General features: G+C 54.1%; 1 protein-coding gene and 1 long non-coding RNA gene across 3 annotated transcripts in view; one reads left to right on the forward strand and one right to left on the reverse strand.

The window, feature by feature from the left end:
• Positions 1–219: 219 nt before the first annotated feature.
• On the reverse strand, positions 220–6,437 carry LOC117977081 (uncharacterized). Its single transcript, XR_004667977.2, has 3 exons — positions 6,339–6,437; positions 6,138–6,189; positions 220–2,411 (listed from the first exon to the last, which is right to left on the reverse strand). It is a non-coding gene; the product is annotated as an uncharacterized LOC117977081 (long non-coding RNA).
• A 123-nt stretch (positions 6,438–6,560) lies between these two features.
• Positions 6,561–23,429, forward strand: part of NCAN (neurocan) — a 40,362-nt gene continuing 23,493 nt past the window's right edge. Inside the window, exons 1-8 of one of the 2 annotated variants that reach the window (XM_034946307.2) lie at positions 6,561–6,698; positions 11,580–11,659; positions 13,544–13,945; positions 18,638–18,812; positions 18,923–19,050; positions 19,594–19,887; positions 21,123–21,710; positions 21,918–23,276. In XM_034946307.2, the coding sequence (XP_034802198.1) occupies positions 11,587–11,659; positions 13,544–13,945; positions 18,638–18,812; positions 18,923–19,050; positions 19,594–19,887; positions 21,123–21,710; positions 21,918–23,276 (3,019 nt within the window). In that variant the 5' untranslated portion in view covers positions 6,561–6,698; positions 11,580–11,586. Of the gene's footprint in view, positions 6,699–9,080; positions 10,515–11,579; positions 11,660–13,543; positions 13,946–18,637; positions 18,813–18,922; positions 19,051–19,593; positions 19,888–21,122; positions 21,711–21,917; positions 23,277–23,429 lie in introns of those variants that run through there. The other variant, XM_034946306.3, reaches the window with a different exon arrangement.

Consider the following 23,429-nt stretch of genomic DNA (forward strand, 5'->3'; position numbering starts at 1 on the left):
CGCCACCCATTGGCTCGTTAAACCTGCTGTGGCTGGTCCCTGTCATTCCCATTTTATAGCTGAGGACACATCAACTTAGCCAAGTCCCCCCAGTGAGGATATGCATGGCTCCAGGGATCACCACACCACTCCTGGCTTTGGCATGCGGCCTCCTTGCCCACGGGTATGAGGCCAGCTCCATACCCTCTTCCCGCCTCCTCACCCCACTGGCGCCTGGGCATGAAAGAGCCTCCTGTTTCTCCAGGGAATTAGCAGCTCTGGGCTCCCAGCAGGGCAGCCAAAAGTGGTCCATTCATTCGCTTGAGTGAGGAAAGACTAAGAGCTCCCACCCCCACCCCAGGGAATGGGGCAGGGAGGGCTCTAGAAGGTCCAAAAGCAGCTCCTCTGGTTCACTTGGGGAAACTGAGGCACAGAAAAGCAAAGTCATTTGGCCAAGATCACCAAGGGGAACTGGGATGCAAACCCCAGTCTCACTCTGGAGTTCCCCTAACTGGGCTTGGGTTAGCATTTTTCTGGGGAGAAATTGGAGGTTTAGAGAGAGTCAGGGACTTGCTGGCAGTCACACAGCAAGTTTGGGTCAGTGGGGACTCTCTGCCTTGGTGGTGCCTGGGGAGACAGCCCCACCCATGCAGAAAACAGATCCTTCTGTCCATGATTTTATTATCCTGGAACAAGGCAGGGAATGGCCCTCAGATAGCTTCAAGCCTCAGTTTCCCCACTGGGAGATGGATGTAATCTTTTCCCTAAGGTCTTAGCCTGGGGCATCTGCAAGGGAGGGTTTGATGGGATTCCCTGAGCCTGGAGACCCCCATCCGGTAGGTCTGAGTCTGATTTATCTACCGGAGCCCATCAGGACCCCTCTCCGAGGAGACAGATGTTCACACAGTAGCAGCTGGGGTTATGAGTCCTGGTGCAGTGCAAGCCTGGGTCCCACTGGAGGTGACAGTGGGAGTGGGAGGGGTGTCTGGGTGTGAAAGGATTCAGGTGGGCGTGTATGGGAGCACCAGGAGCTGCGTGTGTGTGGCTGTTGTAACAGTGGCTGGGAGGGCTACAGATCTCGGGGTTGGTGGCATTGGTGGTGTTGGTGTGAACATGGTTGTGTGCTCACTACCTGTGGGTGTGTCTGTGACTAGAAACCTGGTTGGGTGTGAGCAATGTGGGGCCAATGTGGGCTCTTTGCTGCTGGCAGGAAGGCGAAGGTGTTGTGGGTGTGAGCAGCAGTGGGTGTGTTTGCATGTGGAGGGACACTGGTGCAGCCCAGCTCATAGCTTCGCCTTTGGTTGTGGAGCAAGTGTGACTTGTGTGTGGCCCAGGCCAGGTATGGTTGTGTGTGGCCTGACCAGGTTGGTTGTGTATGTGATTGTGTGTGGCCCATTGTGGCTGTGCATGACTGGGTGTGGTTGTGTATGGCTGAGTGTGGTTGTGTATGGCTGGGTGTGGTTGTGCATGACCAAGTGTGATTGTGTGTGGCTGAGTGTGATTGTATATGGCCAGGTTTGCCTGTGCATGGTTGGTGAAACCTGTGTGTGGCCCGGTGTGGTTGTGTATGGCTGAGTGTGGTTTTATATGGCTGGGTGTGGTTGTGTATGGCTGGATGTGGTTGTCATTGGCTGGGTGTGGTTGTGCATGGCTGGGTGTAGTTGTGTATGGCAGGGTGTGGTGTGTATGGCTGGGTGTGGTTGTACATGACCAGGTATGATTGTGTATGGCTGGGTGTCATTGTGTATGGTCAGGTTTGGTCATGCGTGGTGGGTGAGACCTGTGCGTGGCCAGGTGAGGTTGCATGTGAGCCACCTGTGCTGTTAGTGTGGCTGGGGTGTGGCTGGGGTGTGACTGTGTGTGTCAGTGGTTGTTGGTGGCATTGTGTGTGACTTACCCATGTGTCACCTTGGGCATGTTCAGAGGCACTTTGGAGGCACTGTCCACCCCTGAGACCCAGCTCTCTTGGAGGGTCCAGCCTCCCTCCCCACCTCTGCTCTGGTCTGCCAGTCCCATCCCCCACCCCTCCCCCACTGGCAGCAGCCCCTGGCCCAGGGCCCCAGTGGGGTGGTGGGGACAGAGAAGGCACTCAGGGCTGGGGAGGGGTGCCCAATCCCAGCTCAGGCCTATAAATAGCTCTTTGAGCCCAGTAGATTCCCAGGCAAGGTTGCCTCATTCAAGCCCCCGGCAACAGCCCGCCCCTGGGCCCCAGGCCAGCCCCTCTAAGCTCAGCCCTGGCACCAGCGAGGGGCCGAGGGGTGGGGGCAAGGGGTGGGGAGGAGTGGAGAAGCGGGGGAAGCAGAAGGATGAGGATAGGTGGGGTTGGGGCTCAGCTCTGCGCCCACAGACCTTGGCTTCCACCTGGTCTCTACTCACTCTGTACATCCTCGGGCAGGTGATCCTAGCTCCTTAAGCCTCAGTTTCCCCAGCACCTGTAAAATAAACAGCAGTCCCTGCCTGTGTGTTTACTTCCCATTTCATTCTCCAAGCAACCGGTAACGTAGGGACATTAATTATCCCCCATTTTATTTATTTATTTATTTATTTATTTAATTTTTTCCCAAGATGGAATCTCACTCAGTCACCCAGGCTGGAATGCAGTGGTGCCATCTTGGCTCACTGCAACCTCCACCTCCTGGGTTCAAGCGATTGTCCTACCTCAGCCTCCTGAGTAGCTGGGATTACAGGTGTGCACCACCCCACCCAGCTAATTTTGAATTTTAGTAGAGACGGGATTTCACCATGTTGGCCAGGCTGGTCTCAAATTCTGACCTCATGATCCATCTGCCTTGGCCTCCCAAAGTGCTGAGATTACAGCCTTGAGCCACCGCGCCCACCCTCCCCCCATTTTATTTTATTCATTTTTGAAATAGGGTCTCACTGTGTCACCCAGACCAGAGTACAGTGATGCAATCTTGACTCACTGCAGCTTTAATCTCCTGGGCTCCAGCGATCCTTCCCCCTCAGCCTCCCGAGTAGCTGGGACCACAGATGTGTGCCACCATGTCCTGCTAACTTTTAAGTTATTTTTTGTAGAGATGGGGGTCTCATTGTGTTGCTCAGGCTGGTCTTGAACTCCTGGGCTCAAGTGATCCTCCTGCCTCTGACTCCCAAAGTGCTGGGATTACAGGCATGAGCCACCGGCACCTGGACTATCCCCATTTCAGATGGGGAAACTGAGACACAGAAAGATGAGATGGCTCACTCAGAGTCACATTGTTACGAATGGCAGGGAGGGGGTTTGAACCCCAGACTTGTGGAGGCTGAGCTACTCGGTTCTCACGCACGTCATGCAGCTGTTCTCAGCGTCTTTCTCAGTGTGAGCCACAGCCAACCCCCCAGCACGCTCCAGCCTCACCGACTAGTCATTGCATGCTGTTTGGGTGCTGCTGACACAGCTGTCACCTGCAGACACTCACATCAGCTGGGATCCTTGACCTCCATCTCTCCTCTGTGACACAGAGTCAGTCAGTGCAGCTTCCCGCTGTATCATCTGGGACCCCAGGGCTACCCCTTGCTCACCTGGGGTCCCCCCTTATCCCTCATTCATTCCTACCCTTTCTTTGATAATCTTTTTTTTTTTTTTTTGAGATGGAATCTTGCTCTGACACCCAGGCTGGAGTGCAGTGGCACAGTCCCGGTTCACTGCACGCTCCGCCTCCCAGGTTCAAGTGATTCTCCTGCCTCAGCCTCCTGAGTATCTGGGATTATAGGTGCACACCACCATGCCTGGCTAATTTTTGTATTTTTAGTACAGACAGGGTTTCACCATGTTGGCTGGGCTGGGCTGGTCTCAAACTCCTGACCTTAGGTGATCTGCCTGCTTCAGCCTCCCAAAGTGTTGGGATTACAGGCATGAGCCACGGTGCTTGGCCTCCTTTCTTCTTCTTTTTTCTTTTTTTGATGGAGTCTCACTCTGTTGCCCAGGCTGGAATGCAGTGGCCCAATTTCGGCTCACTGCAACTTGCACCTCCAGGGTTCAAGCGATTCTCCTGCCTCAGCCTCCCGAGTAGCTGGGATTACAGGCGTCTGCCACCACACCCTAATTTTGATTTATTAGAGATGGGGTTTCACCATGTTGGCTAGGCTGGTCTCAAACTCCTGACCTCAAATGATCTGTCCTCTTGGCCTCCCAAAGTGCTGGGATTATGGGCGTGAGCCACGGCACCTGGCCAAGGCCTCCTTTCTTTGATAACCTTGTGGAAGCTATCTTGTCCCTCATTTGCCTATCCTCCTACCAGATGGACACGCACCCTCAGAGATGCTAAACACACACTCACAGATATAGGACCCAGGGTGGAGCGCTGCGAGCCCATTCTCAGCACAGAAACACCACAACCATAGGAAGGAAGGCAGGGGCAAAGGCTGCCCTCTCTGGGCACATTTCCCTCCTCATGGCTTTTTTTTTTTTTTTTTTTTTTTTGAGACGGAGTCTCACTCTGTCACTCAGGCTGGAGTGCAATGGCATGGTCTCAGCTCACTGCAACCTCTGCCTCCTGGGTTCAAGCGATTCTCCTGCCTCAGCCTCCTGAGCAGCTGGGATTACAGGTGTCTGCCAACACGCCTGGCTAATTTTTGTATTTTTAATAGGGAAAGGGTTTCACCATGTTGGCCAGGCTGGTCTTAAACTCCTGACCTCAGGTGATCCACCCGCCTTGGCCTCCCAAAGTGCTGGGATTACAGGTGTGAGCCACCGAACCCAGCCCTCATTACCATATTTTTAATGGTGGTCAAATACAGATAACATAAAACTCACCATCTTAAAATGTGTAATTCAAGGCCATGCGCGGTGGCTCACACCTGTAATCCCAGCACTTTGGGAGGCCAAGGCGGACCAATCGTTTGAGGTCAGGAGTTCGAGACCAGCCTGGCCAACATGGTGAAACTCCATCTCCACTAAAAATACAAAAATTAGTCAGGCATGGTGGTGGGCGCCTGTAATCCCAGCTACTCGGGAGGCTGAGACAGGAGAATCGCTTGAACCATGGGGGCAGAGGTTTCAGTGAGCCTAGATTGCACCACTGCACTCCAGCCTGGGCAACAGAATGAGACTCTGTCTCAAAAGAATAAATAAATAAGTAAAATAAAATGTACAATTCAATGGCGTTAAGTACATTCACGTTATTGTGCAACCGTCACCTCTGTCTAGGTCCAGAATATTTTCGTCACCCTAAAAGAAGACCTGGTCCTCATCAGCAGTCACTCCCCATTTCCCCTCCCCCAGCCCCAACATCCACTAATCTGCCTCCTGTCTCTGTGGATTTGCCTGATCTGAGAATTTCTTTTCTTTTCTTTCCTTTTTTTTTTTTTTCTTTTTTGAGACAGAGTCTTGTCGCTCAGGCTGGAGTGCAGTAGTGCAAATATGCCTCACTGCAGCCTCGACCTCCTAGGCTCAAGAGATCTTCCTGCCTCAGCCTCCTGTGTAGCTGGGACTACAGGCACACACCACCATGCCCGGATATATATATATATATATATTTTTGTGTGTGTGTATGTGGAGACAAAGGGGTCTTAGTTTGTTGCCCAGGCTAGTCTCGAACTCCTGGCCTCAAGGGAGCCTCCCACCATAGCCTCCCAAAGTGCTGGGATCACAGGCGTGAGCCACCGCGCCCAGCCTTGGATCTAGGCTTTAAAGATTGGGGTCTCCAGGCTGGGTGTGGTGGCTCACGCCTGTAATCCCAGCATTTTGGGATGCTGAGGCGGGCGGATCATTTGAGGCCAGGAGATCAAGACCAGCCTAGCTGACATGGTGAAACCACATCTCTACTAAAAATACAAAAATTAGCTGGGTGTGGTGGCAGGTGCCTGTAATCCCAGCTATTCAGGAGGCTGAGGCAGGAGAATCGCTTGAACCTGGGAGGTGGAGGTTGCAGTGAGCCAACATCGTGCCACTGTACTCCAGCCTGGGTGACGGAGCAAGACTCCGTCTGAAAAAAAAAAAAAAGATTGGGGTCTCATGTCTCATGGCAGGGACATGCCTATGCCTCTGCATAAAGCAAAATTATTCATGTGTCAACAGCAGTACCCAGTCCATAGAGTGTGCTCCATAAATGCTGATCAGACAAAGGTGAATGAATGAATGATACAATCTGGCTGTAGTTGCTGGAAACAGCTCGGGGGTGTCACACACCTGGACTCCCACCCTGCGTGCCTCTTACCAGCTGTGTGAACAAGGAGTCTCCCCGTCTTGTCCGTGCCTCAGTTTCCTCTCTGTAAATGGGGTAAACCAGTAATTGTAGCCAAAACTGCTTTGAACATGAGTCCTGGAGAATCAGGCAGGGCGAGGTTCGAATCCCAGCTCTGTCTCTGTGCGTGACCTTGGGAAGCGACTTTGCCTCCTTGGGGCTCAGTTTCCCCACCTGTAAAATGGGACGGCCTCATCCTGGGGCATAATGGGGACGTTTAACGCGGTTCCTGGGGCAAAGAGAATGGGAGGAGAGTCGGTGCCGTCTTCTCCTGGGTGCGATGAGTGTCCAAAAAATGGGCGGGGTGGGGATTTTAGGCAGGGGAGCCCCCTCCCTCGCGCAGCCAGAGGCCTCGGGCTGGCGGGGGCGCATGCGCAGAGAGCCCTCGCGGCCCCTTTATAAGCACTGAGGCGGCGCTGGGGCGAGCGGAGCGCAGGGCGCAGGGGCTGGACCCGGCGCGGAGCTGGCTGAGCCGGAGCGCAGCGTCCTTTGTGCCCGGCGGCCGCCCCGGGATGCGTCCGAGCTAGGAGCCAGGTGGGGGATCCGTGAGGGGGCCGTGTTGCGGGAGAAGACTTCGGGATTAGAGACAGAGCTCGGGATTAGGGAGAGGACCTGAGACCAGGGAGAAGTCCCCAGAATGGGGAGGGGGCTGAAGCGGGGGAGGGGAGCCCTAGGTTGAGGAGGGAGCGCAAACTGGGAGGGGGCTTGGGAATGTCAGGTGAACAGACATTTGGGGAGGAAGGTTGTCCGCGGAATCCGGAGACTACCCCCCGGTGGGGAGGGGGCCGGGCTGGGGGTGGGTCTCAGGGTTGAGGAGGGAGCAATGGGAAACAGGGCTAGGGGAGGGGCCCCCCGAGTTTGGAGGGAAGAAGAGGACACCCAGATGCCGAATGGGGGACTCTGGAACAGGGCACCCCCGTATCTCAGCCGAGACACCCCAGGATTTTAAGTGGGGATTCCCAATTTGCGGTTGAATGGAGGATTCCGGGCCGGACTGCAGTGGGGAGGGGGCCCCCAGATCACCCTGTGCCCAATGGAAGGGTATCTGCGCTGAGAGCGAACGGCCATGGGGAAGGGGCTCCCTGCCATCTCCCTGTCCTTTTGGGTCAGGTCCGGTCACCACGTTCTGACTCAGGGAGGAGGTCCTGGGGGTCCCCATCCCAACGTGGTTCCCCGTTATTCCCTTAGACCTTGGGTTGAGGTGTTGTCCCTTATCCCAGGGAACACACTGGGTGTCCCAGGTGAATGTTGGGTGGGGGTCCCCTAGACCCCCCAGCTATGGATCCCCAGGACCTGTGAGGGATACCAGCTCAGAGGGGGGGCTGTCCCCCAGCACCTTCACAGCCTCCCACGTCCTTACAGCATGACACAGACCCCTACCCCCACCCCCTTTAGTTCCACCTGTCCATATGGACACATGTGGAAGCGCTGGCTTGGTTTGGGGGCACAGGGGCTGGGAAGTAAGGGGCTGGGAAGTAAGGGCCCTGTCTGGGCAGGAGCGACCCCCATCCCTACGCGTGGGGCTTTGTTCCTCTCAGGCAGCATCAATGAGAAACAGCCAGGCCAGGGAGAGGGTTGGCTCTGGGCCCCAGCGGGGGACGTGGGGGCAGGGCAGGCAGGAAGGGGTGGGTGCACTGTGGGACCCCAGAACCCAGCCGTCGCAATAGCTGATGGACATTCTGAAATCAAAGTTCCCCCTCAAGGATATGGGGGTTTTGTGTGTGTGTCCGCCCCAGACAGGCAGGGAGGGGGAGTATGCCCAGGGGTTCTAGGGTCCCCTGTGAGTCTGATGTGACGGTGGTTGTGTCTTTTGTCAGAAAACTTGTGCCGAGGGCCACATCACCATGTGGCAAAATGATGGGTGTCCATCGGTCACCAAGGCCACATTTATCCATCTCGGTTTGTGCCAGGGGCTGGCATCGCCGTGTGAGTGAGGAGCTATGTCTGATGCTGTTCCGTTCATCAAGGGGTTTATGTGGGGGGGGGGGTGGCCCGAGACTGTGGGTGTGTGTCTTTGTGCAGAAGACACGCCGCCTGTCTTGTAAGTGCCCATATTGTCTCTCTTTGTTAATGTCACTGTGAATCTGTGTGAGTGTGTGTTTCCCCGGGGTCTGTGTCTGGGGTGCGTGGCTGTGTGTGTCCCGCTTGTGTATCTGGAGGGGCGGTTGGCAGCGTGCACCCTCGGCACGGGGGTGTGGGACGTGGTCTGTGTTCAGAGTTGGGGTGCTAACAGGGAAAGCTTGAGCAGGGGTTGAAATCCCCAAGGGGAAGCCTGGGATGATGACTGAGCCCATCTCCCTTTCTCCTCCACGGAGTTCCACATTCACACCCATGCACACTAATACACCCTGACTCTCAGGTCAGAAACACACACATGTGCGCACAGCCCCCTGCTGAGGGTCACTCAGACTCACACACATCCACAGATCACACTAGGTCCCATGTGCTCCACCCGGTGCACGGAGCTGCTGCAGGCTCACACACACAACATGCACCCACCACATGGCACAACCGCCTTCACCCCCTTGCCAGGACACAACACCCCGGACACACACCCAGTCACAAACACTCACAAATGCCCATTGGCAAACTCACCTTCACTCAGTGCTAACGGAGACTTGAGGTGGGGGTGAAGTGAAGGAGGGGACACACACACACTTACACACACACTCACACACACTCTCTCTCTCACACACACACATTCACATGGATCCGAGCTGCCCCTCCTCCAGCACCCCGCAGGCCCCTGCTTGCATATGCATGAGGCTTGTACATTATTCATGAGGGCACGGGCCCCAGACAGCTGTGTAAATGCTCATCTCTGGCCGCCCTGGGGAGGAGGTATTTTAAGAGAAGGGTGTGGGTGTGTGAGGGTGCGAGTGGAAGGGAGTGGGAGGGTGTGTGTGGGGGGTGTGCACCTGAAACTGTGTCTGTCACCATGTTGGGCAACCTCAGTATATTTTTAGGATATACATGAGGCTTTGTGTCTAAAGAGCTGTTTTTAAATTTAACATTTCTAGGACTTTGCAAGTCTTAGGTCATTTCATCCTCACAGTAGCTGCAGGTGGTACTTGCTGGATAATCTCCATTTTACAGGTGGGGAAACTGAGGCACAGAGAGATTGAAGCAGCTTGTCCCGGATTAGAAGCAGGGCTATCTGGATGTAGTCTGACCTGTTAACGGTGTGTGTGTGTGTGTGTGTGTGTGTGTGTGTGTGTGTGTGAGAGAGAGAGAGAGAAAGAGAGAGAATTCTCTGGCCTTGTCCTCTCATAAGGCCCTGCTGGGGGCAGGTGCAACCCGGAGTCCTGTCTCTCTCTAATACCTGGCCAGGCCTGGAACAGCCATGAGGGGACCCCACACTTGCTCAGGGTTCCAAGGGGAAGAAATGAGAACAGCCTGGTGAAGGCAGAGGTTGCTGAGGTTTACAAGTTGGTAGTTGAGAGCACCGGTCCAGGGTCTGGCTTTGACCTCTACCCTGCTGTGCAGCCTGAGGCAAACCTCTAGCCCTCTCTGGTCCCTGAGGCATCATGTTAGCAGGCAGGAGGCAGGGGTGGACTAGGTGGGCTTTGCCGCTGCGTTGCCGCCTCAGAGTTCAGCACCACGGACAGGTCCCAGGCCGGCCTCCCAGCAGGGGACTCTGGGAGCTGGGAAGGAGAACTGGGGAAAGGGACAGCTGTCACATACAGCCTCCCCTTCTGGACTCCATTCACACCCCTTCCTCAGGGGTAATTTCTTATGGGGGCGGGGAGCAAGGATTGGGTTTGCAGATGATGTTCTAATTTTCCATCTGCGCCCACCTCCTAAGCCCTGGTGACCAGGGTTCGCAGGAGTGGGAGGTTTTGGGGAGGGACCACCTCCCCAGGATTCCTAGTCTCTGGAACAATGTGAAGTCAGGAAATGCACTGCTGTGTCCCAACGACTGGCATGGGCTTTGCTCACAGTAGGCGCTTAATAATTGTCCACTTTATCCCTATGGGTCCTAGCCCCTATAGGGAAATGGACCCACAACTGAAGTTTCTCTGTGGGCCTAAGAAGTATCTTTGTTGAGCTGTGTGAAGTCAGGAGGAGGATGGGTGGGCAGGGGTGAGCCCCTTCCTCCAGCTGGGAGTTGGCGGCTCCTCCAAAATCCCAGAAACCAAGAATAGAATCTTGGTGACAACCACATCCTGGAATTGAAGCTGCGAATCGTGTCAGCCAGCAAACCCAGATTAAAGGATGGCTTAGAGGCCAGCCTGCTGCCTGGACTGAGGATGCTGGGAGGACTGGGACAGACTGCTGCCCTCTAGGAGCCGCCAGTCTGATGGAGGAGGCTGACTTGAAAAATGGTATTTCAGTCTTGGCTGTGTTAAGGTCAGTAATAATAATAGCAGCAGCTAAAATGTACCCCTTACTGCATGAGACAGTTCTAAGCATTTTATATATATTGACTCATCCATTCCTTTCAACTACCTGATGTTATCCCCATCTGACCCACAAAGAAAGTAAGGCACAGAGAAGGTAAGCAACTTGCCCAAGATCACACAAAAGGAACAGTGAGCCAATTCCAGATTTGATTCACTACCAGCACCCAGGCTTCTGACCACAGACTTCATTGCTTGGATTGTTTTTTGTTGTTGTGTTGTGTTTTGTTTTGTTTTCAGTCTCGCGCTGTCACCCAGGCTGGAGTGTGGTGGTGGAATCATAGCTCACTGCAGCCTTAACTCCTGGGCTCAAGCAATCCTCCCACCTCAGCCTCCTGCGTAGCTGGGACCACAGGTGTGCGCCACCAAGCCCAGATAATTTTTTTTTTTTTTTTGAGACAGAGTCTCACCCTGTCGCCCAGGCTGGAGTGCAGTGGCGTGATCTCGGCTCACTGCAACCTCCACCTCCCGGGTTCAAGTAATTCTCCTGCCTCAGCCTCCTGAGTAGCTGGGATTACAGGCGCCTGCCACCACGCCCAGCTAATTTTTGTATTTTTAGTAGAGACGGGGTTTCACCATGTTGGTCAGGCTGGTCTCGAACCCCTGACCTCGTGATCCACCCTCCTCGGCCTCCCAAAGTGCTAGGATTACAGGCGTGAGCCACCACACCTGGCTGCTAATTTTTTAAATAGAGGTAAGATCTCACTATGTTGCCCAGGCTGGTCTCAAGCTTCTGGCCTCAAGCAGTCCTCCCACCTCAGCCTCCCAAAGTGCTGGAACTATAGGCGTGAGCCACCGCATCCAGCCACTGCTTGGATTCTGAGGTCAGGTGGCCCTGGGTTCGAATTCTGGCTCAGCCCTTTGCTGGCTCCTTCTGTGACCTAGAATAACACACTGGTCTCTCTGAGCCCTGGTTTCCTGATCTGTAGAGTGGGGGAGTTTGGTCCTGCAATGCTGAATATCTGGGAGGGTTGGGCTGTGGCTCACTCCTCCCTCCCTCTCCATTTTGTTCCAGATCCAGGATGGGGGCCCCGTTTGTCTGGGCCTTGGGCCTTTTGATGCTGCAGATGCTGCTCTTTGTGGCTGGGGAACAGGGTGAGTTGGTTTGTGGGGAGGGAGAGATTGGGGTCTGGGGGATGGACAAGATGGGGCAGCTTTTGAATTCCAGAGCCTTCTCCTGCTGGTCTCCTGGCATGGGCTAGAGAATAAAATGAGAATAGATTTTAAAAGGTCTTTGAACAGTCAAAAGCGAACAAGATACCTAAGAGGTTATTTTTAGTCATTGTCAGCAGAAGCTGGAGATTCCCGCCTCTCATCGTTTTGCTCAGATGAACTGGAGAGAAAGAAAGAAATGAGAATAGTGCAGAGATTGATTAGTGATGTCTGCCAAGGGTGGCGCGATGGAAATAAAGGTCTGTGTCCCTCTACTGGTGGTCAAGAGCCCAGGTTTTAGAAATCCCTCACAGATTTGGTCTGTGACCTTAGGCAAGTATAATTATCTCTCTGAACTTCAGTTTCCTCAACTCCCCCCAAAGAGAATGAGACATTGCTACGCTGCAGATGGTTATGAAAATCAAATGAGCTGATTGCTATAAAGTGCCTGTTATAAAGATGGTACTCTGCAAACACCATTTCCTTTTCATTAGCTGTCTCTTGCTTTACCTTTCGGAAAAACTGGGGCTCAGGGAAGGAAAATGCCTCTCCCGGGGCCATACAGTGAATCAGTGGCACTGGAGTGAAATCCCTGTCCTTATAAAAATAAAGTGAGGGGCTAGGCACAGTGGTTTATGCCTATAATTCTAGCACTTTGGGAGGCTGAGGCAGGCAGATCACTTGAGGTCAGGGGTTCCAGGCTAGCCTGCCTAACATGGTGAAACTCCGTCTCTACAGAAAATACAAAAATTAGCCAGGTGTGGTGGCACATGCCTGTAATCCCATCTTCTCGGGAGGCTGAGGCATGAGAATCGCTTGAACCTGGGAGGCGAAGGTTGCAGTGAGCCGAGATCATGCCACTCCACTCCAGCCTGGGTGACAGAGTCAGACTCAAAAAAATAATAATAAGGCTGGGTGTAGTGGCTCACCCCTATAATCCCAGAACTGTGGGAGGCCAAGGTAGGTGGATCAGCTGAGGTCAGGAATTGGAGACCAGCCTGGCCAACATGGTGAAACCCATCTCTACTAAAAATGCAAAAATTAGCCAGACGTGGTGGCACGCACCTGTAATCCCAGCTACTGGGGAGGCTGAGGCAGGAGAATTGCTTGAACTTAGGAGGCAGAGGTTGCAGTGAGCTGAGATCATGCCACTGCACTCCAGCCTGGGAGATGGAGCGAGACTCCATCTCAAAAGTATAAATAAATAAAAGAATAATAATAATAAGGGGCTGGGCACAGTGGCTCATACCTATAATCCCAGCACTTTCGGGAGGCTGAGGTGGGAGGATTGCTTGAGTCTAGGAGCTTGAGGCTGCAGTGAATCATGATCGTGTCACTGCATTCTACCCTGGGCGATAGAGTGAGACTCAATCTCTAAAAATAGTTTTTTGTTTTTTTTTTTGAGATGGAGTTTCGCTCTTGTTGCCCAGGCTGGAGTGCAATGGTGCGACCTTGGCTCACCGCAACCTCTGCCTCCCGGGTTCAAGCGATTCTCCTGCCTCAGCCTCCTGAGTAGCTGGGATTACAGGCATGTGCCACCACACCCAGCTAATTTTGTATTTTTAGTAAAGACAGGGTTTCTCCATGTTGGTCAGGCTGGTTTCAAATTCCTGACCTCAGGTGATTTGCCCGCCTCGGTCTCTCAAAGTGCTGGGGTTACAGGCATGAGCTATCGCGTCCAGCCACTGCTTGGATTCTGAGGTCAAGTGGCCCTAGGTTCAAATTCTGGCTCAGCCCTTTTAAAAAATTTTTTAAAAGAGGGAAATAGCAGTCCCTGCTTGGTTCTTGCCTCTGAATCAGGCCCTCTCTCCACCTTCTCCAACCCAGGCACACAGGATATCGCCGATGCCAGCGAAAGGGGGCTCCACATGCAGAAGCTGGGGTCTGGGTCAGTGCAGGCTGCGCTGGCGGAGCTGGTGGCCCTGCCCTGTCTCTTTACCCTGCAGCCACAGCCAAGTGCAGCCCGAGATGCCCCTCGGATAAAGTGGACCAAGGTGCGGACTGCGTCGGGCCAGCGACAGGACTTGCCCATCCTGGTGGCCAAGGACAATGTCGTGAAGGTGGCCAAAAGCTGGCAGGGACGAGTGTCACTGCCTTCCTACCCCCGGCGCCGAGCCAACGCCACGCTACTTCTGGGGCCGCTGAGGGCCAGCGACTCTGGGCTGTACCGCTGCCAGGTGGTGAGGGGCATCGAGGATGAGCAGGACCTGGTGCCCTTGGAGGTGACAGGTCAGTTGGGGGCAAAGGAGGGGCCGGGGGCCGGGGAGAGGGAGGGCTGAGCCTGGAGCCCACCCACTGAATGTCACCTTAGAAATCACTCCCTGAGACCTGGCCTGGTGTCTCATGCCTGTAATCCCAGCACTTTGGCAGGCCAAGGCGGGTGGATTGCTTGAGCACAGGAGTTCGAGACCAGCCTGGGTAACATGGTGAAACCTCGTCTCCACAGAAAATACAAAAATTAGCCAGGCATGGTGGCACATGCCTGTAGTCCAGCTACTTGGGAGGCATAGGTGGGAGGATCACTTGAGACTGGGAGGTTGAGGCTACTCCACTCCAGCCTGGATGACAGAGGGAGACCCTGTCACAAAAAAAAAAAAAAAAAAAAAAAAGGAAAGAATTCACTCTCTGAACCGGGATTCCCTTTGAATTCTTCTGATAAAGTCCTAAAGTCTTTATGGTGCCTATAATCCGAGCACTTTGGGAGGCCGAGGCGTGTGGATCAGTTGAGGTCAGGAGTTTGAGACCAGTGTGGCCAACATGGTGAAACCCCGTCTTTAAAAAAAAAAAAAAAATTAGCCAGGCATGGTGATGCATGCCTGTGATCCCAGCTACTTGGGAGGCTGAGGCAGGAGAACTGCTTGAACCCAGAAGGTGGAGGTTGCAGTGAGCTGAAATTGAGCCACTGCACTCCAGCCTGGGCCACACAGCGAGACTCTGCCTCAAAAGAAAAAAAAAGTCTGTATCGGTATGGGTACTATCTTGTCTTTAACACCTCTCTTTTTTAGCTATGAGAGAGGAGTCTCCAGCTCAGACTTCTGGGGGCCACAATATCTAGGCAGGATTTTTGTTTGTTTGTTTTGAGATGGAGTCTCACTCTTGTTGCCCAGGCTGGAGTGCAGTGGTGCTATCTAAGCTCACTGCATCCTCCGTCTAGGCAGGATTTTACTTGGAGTCAATTTTATGGTTATCTGATTTTATGTAAGACAAAGGATACTGGCTTTCTATTTAAAATAGAAATAAAAAATTCCTTGTAAAATAAACTTAAGTTTTTTTCTAAGTGAGGCAATTTTTTAAAAGTAAGTTAATTTAAGATGTGTATTAAATATTAAGCAAGAACAATTCTCAAATACCTGTTTAGCCAATTCTTTTTTTTTTTTTGAGATGGGAGTCTCGCTCTGTCTCCCAGGCTGGAGTGCAGTGGCATGATCTCAGCTCATCGCCAGCTCTGCCTCCCGGGTTCACGCCATTCTCCTGCCTCAGCCTCCTGAGTAGCTGGGACTACAGGCGCCCACCACAGCGCCTGGCTAATTTTTTGTATTTTTAGTAGAGACGGGGTTTCACCGTGTTAGCCAGGATGGTCTTGATCTCCTGACCTCGTGATCTGCCCACCTCGGCCTCCCAAAGTGCTGGGATTACCAGGTGTGAGCCACCGCACCCGGCAACCAATTCCTTTATTAAATTCTTCTTGTTGAGCTGCGTGTGGTAGTGCACACCTGTAGTTTCAGCACTTTGGGAGGCTGAAGAGGAAGGGTCACTTGAGCCAGGAATTCAAGACCAGCCTGGGCAACATAGCAAGACCCTGTCTCTATTAAAAAAACAAAAACAAACAAAAAAACAAAAAACAAAAAACGGGAATGGGGGCCCAGTGGCTCATGTCTGTAATCCCAGCACTTTGGGAGACCAAGGCAGGAGAATCACTGAAGCTCAGGAGTTTGAGACCAGCCTGGGCAACATAGTGAGACCTTGTCTATACAAAATTCCAAATTCCAAAACATTAGCCAGGCATGATGGTGTGTTCCTGTAGTCTTAGCTACTCAGGAGGCTGAGGTGGGAGGATTGCTTGAGTCCCAAGAGATCGAGGCTGCAGCGAGCCTTGATCATGCCACTGCACTCCAGCCTGGGCAACAGAGCAAGAACCTGTCTCAAAAATAATAATAATATGGCTGGGCGCAGTGGCTCACGCCTGTAATCCCAGCATTTTGGGAGGTCGAGGCGGGTGGATCATAAGGTCAGGAGTTCGAGACCAGCGAATCATGAGGTCAGGAGTTCGAGACCAGCCTGGCCAAGATGGTGAAACCCCTTCTCCACTAAAAATACAAAAATTAGCCGGGCATGGTGGCACATTCCTGTAACCCCAGCTACTCGGGAGGCTGAGGCAGGAGAATCGCTTGAACCCAGGAGGTGGAGGTTGAGGTGAGCCGAGATCGTGCTATTGCACTCCAGCCTGGGCAACAAGAGCGAAACTCCGTCTTAAAAATAATAATAATAATAATAATACAACTAAATAAGCCAGATGTGGCAGCTCACACCTCTAATCTCAGCATTTTGAAAGACTAAGGCAGGAGGATTGCTTGAGCCCAGGAGTTCAAGACCAGTCTGAGCAAGATGGTGAGACCCCGTCTCTACAAAATTTTTTAAAAAATATTAGCAGGGCATGCTAGTGTGCGCCTGTAGTCTCAGCTTGTCAGGAGGCTGAGGTGGGAGGATCGCTTAAGTCTGGAAGGTTGGAAGCTGCAGTGAGCTGAGATCGCACCACTGCACTTCAGCCTGGGTGACAGAGGGAGACCCTGACTCAAATAAATAAATAAATAAATAGTCAAAAACTAAAAATAAAGAACAGGGTTTGGCACACAGTAGATGCTCAATAAATGACTCAGTGAATGGATTATTGTACAGCAAACATCCTGTGGACTCCTGCTGGGAAACCTGTTTCCCTTAACTTACATTGACCTTGGGCAAGTCCCTGATTCCTGTCTTGGGGCTTAACCTGCATGCCCCCAAACTGGGAACTGGGGACACAGTGTCTTACCACATAGTTTATGGAGTCAACCAGTCATCCCCTTTCAGAGGCCTCATTTCTGAAAATTGATAAAAGCTAACAACAACAACAACAACAACAAACTGATTGGTGGTGAGGCAAGTGAATTCCACATCTAGGTAACTTCAATTTCATTCATTCAGCCAAACTCTTTTTGTTGTTGTTTGAGACAGAGTCTCACTCTGTCACCCAGGCTGGAGTTCAGTGGTGTGATCTTGGCTCACTGCACCTCTGCCTCGTGGGTTCAAGCGATTCTCCTGCTTCAGCCTCTGGAGTAGCTGGGATTACAGGTGCACACAACCACACCTGGCTAATTTTTGTATTTTTAGTAGAGACAAGGTTTCACCACATTGGCCAGGCTGGTTTCCAACTCAGCCTCAAGCGATCTGCCTGCCTCGGTCTTCCAAAGTGCTGGGATTACAGGCGTGAGCTGCTATGCCCGGACATTCAGCCAAACATTTATTGAGCACCTACACTGTACTGGTCCAATGCTGAGGACACAGGGCTCTCAGTTGGATAAGACAGAGCAAAGTGTTTCATTTCATTGACTTGTTCAGCCATTTCTTTCATCCCTAAATCAGAATTTGAATCACAGTGAGCCTGTTACCAGGGCTTCACATCCTGGCTTACATGTCACCTCCTCCAGGAAGCCTTCCAGGACCACATTTCCAGGCCAGGCAAGAACCACATTTGGGCCGGGCGCGGTGGCTCACGCCTGTAATCCCAGCACTTTGGGAGGCTGAGGTGGGCGGATCACGAGGTCAGGAGATCAAGACCATCCTGGCTAACATAGTGAAACCCCATCTCTACTAAAAATACAAAAAAATTAGCTGGGCATGATGGCAGGCGCCTGTAGTCCCAGCTACTTGGGAGGCTGAGGCAGGAGAATGGTGTGAACCCGGGAGGCGGAGCTTGCAGTGAGCTGAGATCGTGCCACTGCACTGCAGCCTGGCGACAGAGTGAGATTCTGTCTCAAAAAATAAACAAAATAAAATAAATAAAATAAAAATAAATAAATAAAAAAGAACCACATTTGGTCTCCCATTGCTGCCTGTGCTTCCCTATCAGCGCATGCACCTAATTCCTAAAAGGCAGAAACTCTCTGTCAGCCTTCTCCACACCTCCTGCCACCTCCAGGGCCTAACCCTGGGCATGAAGAGTGCTATCTTTGGAGTCAGATCTCTCTGAATTTGAATTCTGGTTCTGTTTCTTATTTGCTGCGTGGGCCTGGACCTGTCCCTCAACCTTTCTGACCCTAAGTTTCCTCCTCTGGAACAATCAGATTTGTTGTAAGAGTTCAATAAGATAATGCTTATAAATGCTTTTCTTTTTTTTAATGTTTTAGTTTTTTTGAGATGGAGTCTTGGTTCTGTCTCCCAGGCTGGAGTGCAGTGGCTCAATCCCGGCTCACCGCAACCTCTGCCTCCTGGGTTCAAGCGATTCTCCTGCCTCAGCCGCCCTAGTAGCTGGGATTACAGACGCATGCCACCATGCCCAGCTATTTTTTGTATTTTTAGTAGAGACAGGGTTTCACCATGTTAGCCAGGCTGGTCTCGAACTCCTGACCTAAAGTGATCCGCCCACCTTGGCCTCCCAAAGTGCTAGGATTACAGAAGTGAGCCAACATGCGTGACCGGCCGTAAACGCTTTTCACATTGTAAATATTTGCTAACTTGTAACCCTTTATGGCCATTGTTATCAGTTTCCTCATCTGTAAAATGGGGGCATATGGATCTTGCTCCCCACCCTCGACCCACACTGTGCCTGGCGCTAGGTCTATTATTATCAGACAGGGGTGGGGAGTCATTCTGCAAGAGGTAGGTCTGTTCTTGAAGATTCCAGCATAAGTCAACTGTCCCCCCATCCTGGATGTTCCCCCACAGGTGTTGTGTTCCACTACCGATCAGCCCGGGACCGCTATGCACTGACCTTCGCTGAGGCCCAGGAGGCCTGCCGTCTCAGCTCAGCCATCATTGCAGCCCCTCGGCATCTACAGGCTGCCTTTGAGGATGGCTTTGACAACTGTGATGCTGGCTGGCTCTCTGACCGCACTGTTCGGTGAGGGGGATACACAGGGCAGGGAGATGAAGACTAGCTCATGGGGAAGGAGGTTCCTTGGGCGCTCCAGGAGCACACATCTGAGAGGGACCCTTCCCTTGTGTTGTCAGGTATCCTATCACCCAGTCCCGTCCTGGTTGCTATGGCGACCGTAGCAGCCTTCCAGGGGTTCGGAGCTATGGGAGGCGCAACCCACAGGAACTCTACGATGTGTATTGCTTTGCCCGGGAGCTGGGGGGTAAGTCTGGGACTGGCAGGACCCGGCCCCTTTGCCTCTCTTTGAGTATCTATTATTCTCCCCAACTCCCATCCTCCGGGGTCCTTATGCAACTCCCCTGTCTTATACCTCCCTAAACCTGCAACCAAGACATGATTCCACTCATTTTCTGAGCTTTCCATGCCTCCCTGAGTCCCCCTCCCTCCCTTTGCCCCCTTCCTCTCTCTGATCCTCTTTCCCTCTCTAATCCCCTGTCCCCTGCCTGCCTCCCTGTCCCTATCCCCTTCCTCCTCTGTGAGCCCCCTTCACCGAGCCCCTCCCTCTCTCTGAAGCCCGACTTGCCCATGGGCCTGAGTTACTCCATTTGTAAAAAGAGGCTTAGCTCTGCATGAGAGGTAAGGACAAGGATGATCCCGGAGCTGGACGCACAGCTGCGGTTGTCACCGCCTCTTCTAACCAGCACCCTAACACGTCCAGGTCGGAACTATTTGGAGTTGGACCCACTTCCTGGGCTCCAGGGGAGGGTTCCCCAGCCCCCCTGACCTCCACCCGCCCCTCCCGCAGGCGAGGTCTTCTACGTGGGCCCGGCCCGCCGCCTGACACTGGCCGGCGCGCGTGCACAGTGCCGCCGCCAGGGTGCCGCGCTGGCCTCGGTGGGACAGCTGCACCTGGCCTGGCATGAGGGCCTGGACCAGTGCGACCCGGGCTGGCTGGCCGACGGCAGCGTGCGCTACCCGATCCAGACGCCGCGCCGGCGCTGCGGGGGCCCAGCCCCGGGCGTGCGCACCGTCTACCGCTTCGCTAACCGGACCGGCTTCCCCTCACCCGCCGAGCGCTTCGACGCCTACTGCTTCCGAGGTGCGTGCGTCCCCTGGTGGCCGCGCCCCCAGGGCTTTCACTTTGGCGAAGGCCACGTCCCTGAAAGCCTCGCCAGGCCAAGGGAGAGACACATGGAAGCTCGCTTTGTGATAAGCTACGTCCCTGGGTGAGGGCCACGTCCCTGGGTGAGGGCCACGCCCCCGGGTGAAGGCCACACCCGTTACGACAAGTCTTTCCCTAGGAGCCCCGTCCTGGGTAAAGAACAGGGCTCCAGAGGAGGCCACTCTGGTGGGGAGTCACCTTTGCTGGGTGGGCTGTATCTCCTGAGGTCCGGAGGCCCCATAACCTTGAAAGACAAGCCCCTAGGTGGGGCATACTCTACCTAGAGCCACGCCCATACGCAGAAACACCACCGTGGAAGAGATAATGCCTCAATTGGCCACCTCTGGGCACCACACCGGATGTGGGAGCAGGGATGACACTCGCCCTGGTTGGGGGGCAGTGGGGACAGCTTTGGAAGCTGCAAGCATCAACCCCAAGGAGTCATGTCCTCTAAGTAAGCTGCCCCAGTCCTGGCATGGGCATACCATGCCCACGGGGCACCACCTGTACCAGGGGAGGATCCGTCACCAAGGTTGAGTTGAACCCCTCAACAGGCAGACCCAAGTTCATGAGAGTTGGACACTACCTGAGCTTTGCCCATGAGCCAAATTGTCTTTTTTTTTTTTTTTCTTTTGAGACAGAGTCTCACTCTGTCACCCAGGCTGGAGTGCAGTGGTGTGATCTCAGCTCACTGCAACCTCCACCTCTCTTGTTCAAGCAAGTCTCCTGCCTCAGCCTTCGGAGTAGCTGGGACTACAGGAATGTGCCACCATGCCCAGCTAATTTTTGTATTTTTAGTAGAGACGGGGTTTCACCATGTTGGCCAGGCTGGTCTTGAACTCCTGACCTCAAGTGATCCACCCACCTTGGCCTCCCAAAGTGCTGGGATTACGGACGTGAGCCACCGCGCCTGGCCCAAATTCTCTTGAGTCCTCACTGCAGCCAGTTGACTCGGACCCTGACAGTGGCTCAGGTGGTCTCCAGCCTGAACAGTGGAGGTGAAAATTTTGCACTTCCCTCTCCCAGGCTGGGGGAATCTCAGAAACTACTTAGGAGAGACAGAGGTACACAGAAGGCTTGTGCTGCAGCATGCTGCAAAGTGGGTAGACTTCAAGCAGAACTTCCCAGGCAACCCCTGGGCCTAACACAACCTCTTCTGCTTTCTCCCACAGCTCATCACCCCACGTCACAACATGGAGACCTAGAGACCCCATCCTCTGGGGATGAGGGGGAGATTCTGTCAGCAGAGGGGCCCCCAGTTAGAGAACTGGAGCCCACCCTGGAGGAGGAAGAGGTGGTCACCCCTGACTTCCAGGAGCCTCTGGTGTCCAGTGGGGAAGAAGAACCCCTGATTTTGGAGGAGAAGCAGGAGTCTCAACAGACCCTCAGCCCTACCCCTGGGGACCCCATGCTGGCCTCATGGCCCACTGGGGAAGTGTGGCTAAGCACGGTGGCCCCCAGCCCTAGCGACATGGGGGCAGGTACTGCAGCAAGTTCACACACGGAGGTAGCCCCAACTGACCCTATGCCTAGGAGAAGGGGGCGCTTCAAAGGGTTGAATGGGCGCTACTTCCAGCAGCAGGAACCGGAGCCGGGGCTGCAAGGGGGGATGGAGGCCAGCGCCCAGCCCCCCACCTCAGAGGCTGCAGGGAACCAAATGGAGCCTCCGTTGGCCATGGCAGTCACAGAGATGTTGGGCAGTGGCCAGAGCCGGAGCCCCTGGGCTGATCTGACCAATGAGGTGGATATGCCTGGAGCTGGTGAGTTGCTCTGGGGGAGGCGGGACCTACCTGGGGATCTGGAGGTGAGGGTAGAGAGGTAGCCATGGCTACACTCAGGATGAGGGAGGAAGCTCCAAATCCCAGCTGGGTCCTCTGGCCCCAGAAGCCCCCTCTCCCTTGGGCCTGGAGTCCAACCAAAGGGGCTGCTGAGAGATCATTGTAATGATTGCCTTGATGTTGTTGCAGGTTCCGCTGGTGGCAAGAGCTCCCCAGAGCCCTGGCTGTGGCCCCCTACCATGGTCCCACCCAGCATCTCAGGCCACAGCAGGGCCCCTGTCCTGGAGCTAGAGAAAGCCGAGGGCCCCAGTGCCAGGCCAGCCACCCCAGACCTGTTTTGGTCCCCCTTGGAGGCCACTGTCTCAGCTCCCAGCCCTGCCCCCTGGGAGGCATTCCCTGTGGCCACCTCCCCAGATCTCCCTATGATGGCCATGCTGCGTGGTCCCAAAGAGTGGATGCTACCACACCCCACCCCCATCTCCACCGAGGCCAATAGAGTTGAGGCACATGGTGAGGCCACCACCACGGCTCCACCCTCCCCTGCTGCAGAGACCAAGGTGTATTCCCTGCCTCTCTCTTTGACCCCAACAGGACAGGGTGGAGAGGCCATGCCCACAACACCTGAGTCCCCCGGGGCAGACTTCAGAGAAACTGGGGAGACCAGCCCTGCTCAGGTCAACAAAGCTGAGCACTCCAGCTCCAGCCCATGGCCTTCTGTAAACAGGAATGTGGCTGTAGGTTTTGTCCCCACTGAGACTGCCACTGAGCCAACGGGCCTCAGGGGTATCTCGGGGTCTGAGTCTGGGGTCTTCGACACAGCAGAAAGCCCCACTTCTGGCTTGCAGGCCACTGTAGATGAGGTGCAGGACCCCTGGCCCTCAGTGTACAGCAAAGGGCTGGGTGCAAGTTCCCCATCTGCCCCCCTGGGGAGCCCTGGAGTCTTCTTGGTACCCAAAGTCACCCCAAGTTTGGAGCCTTGGGTTGCTACAGATGAAGGACCCACTGTGAATCCCATGGATTCCACAGTCACGCCGGCCCCCAGTGATGCTAGTGGAATTTGGGAACCTGGATCCCAAGTGTTTGAAGAAGCCGAAAGCACCACCTTGAGCCCTCAGGTGGCCCTGGATACAAGCATTGTGACGCCCCTCACGACCCTGGAGCAGGGGGACAAGGTTGGAGTTCCAGCCATGTCTACACTGGGCTCCTCAAGCTCCCAACCCCACCCAGAGCCAGAGGATCAGGTGGAGACCCAGGGAACATCAGGAGCTTCAGTGCCTCCGCATCAGAGCAGTCCCCTAGGGAAACCGGCTGTTCCTCCTGGGACACCGACTGCAGCCAGTGTGGGCGAGTCTGCCTCAGTTTCCTCAGGGGAGCCTACGGTACCGTGGGACCCCTCCAGCACCCTGCTGCCTGTCACCCTGGGCATAGAGGACTTCGAACTGGAGGTCCTGGCAGGGAGCCCGGGTGTAGAGAGCTTCTGGGAGGAGGTGGCAAGTGGAGAGGAGCCAGCCCTGCCAGGGACCCCTATGAAAGCAGGTGCGGAGGAGGGTGAGTACAAAGTCCCAGTGCTCTGTCCAGCTCTCCATGGTCAGGGCTTGGGGAGCAGGGGCTGGGGGATCCCAGAGCAGGGAGGAATGGTTGTCCCTGGGGATCTGGAAGCTTTCTAGTGGGGCATGACGCTGGAGGTAGGAGCTTATCGGG

Source organism: Pan paniscus, chromosome 20, assembly GCF_029289425.2.
Source record: "Pan paniscus chromosome 20, NHGRI_mPanPan1-v2.0_pri, whole genome shotgun sequence".
Lineage (NCBI taxonomy): Eukaryota > Metazoa > Chordata > Mammalia > Primates > Hominidae > Pan > Pan paniscus.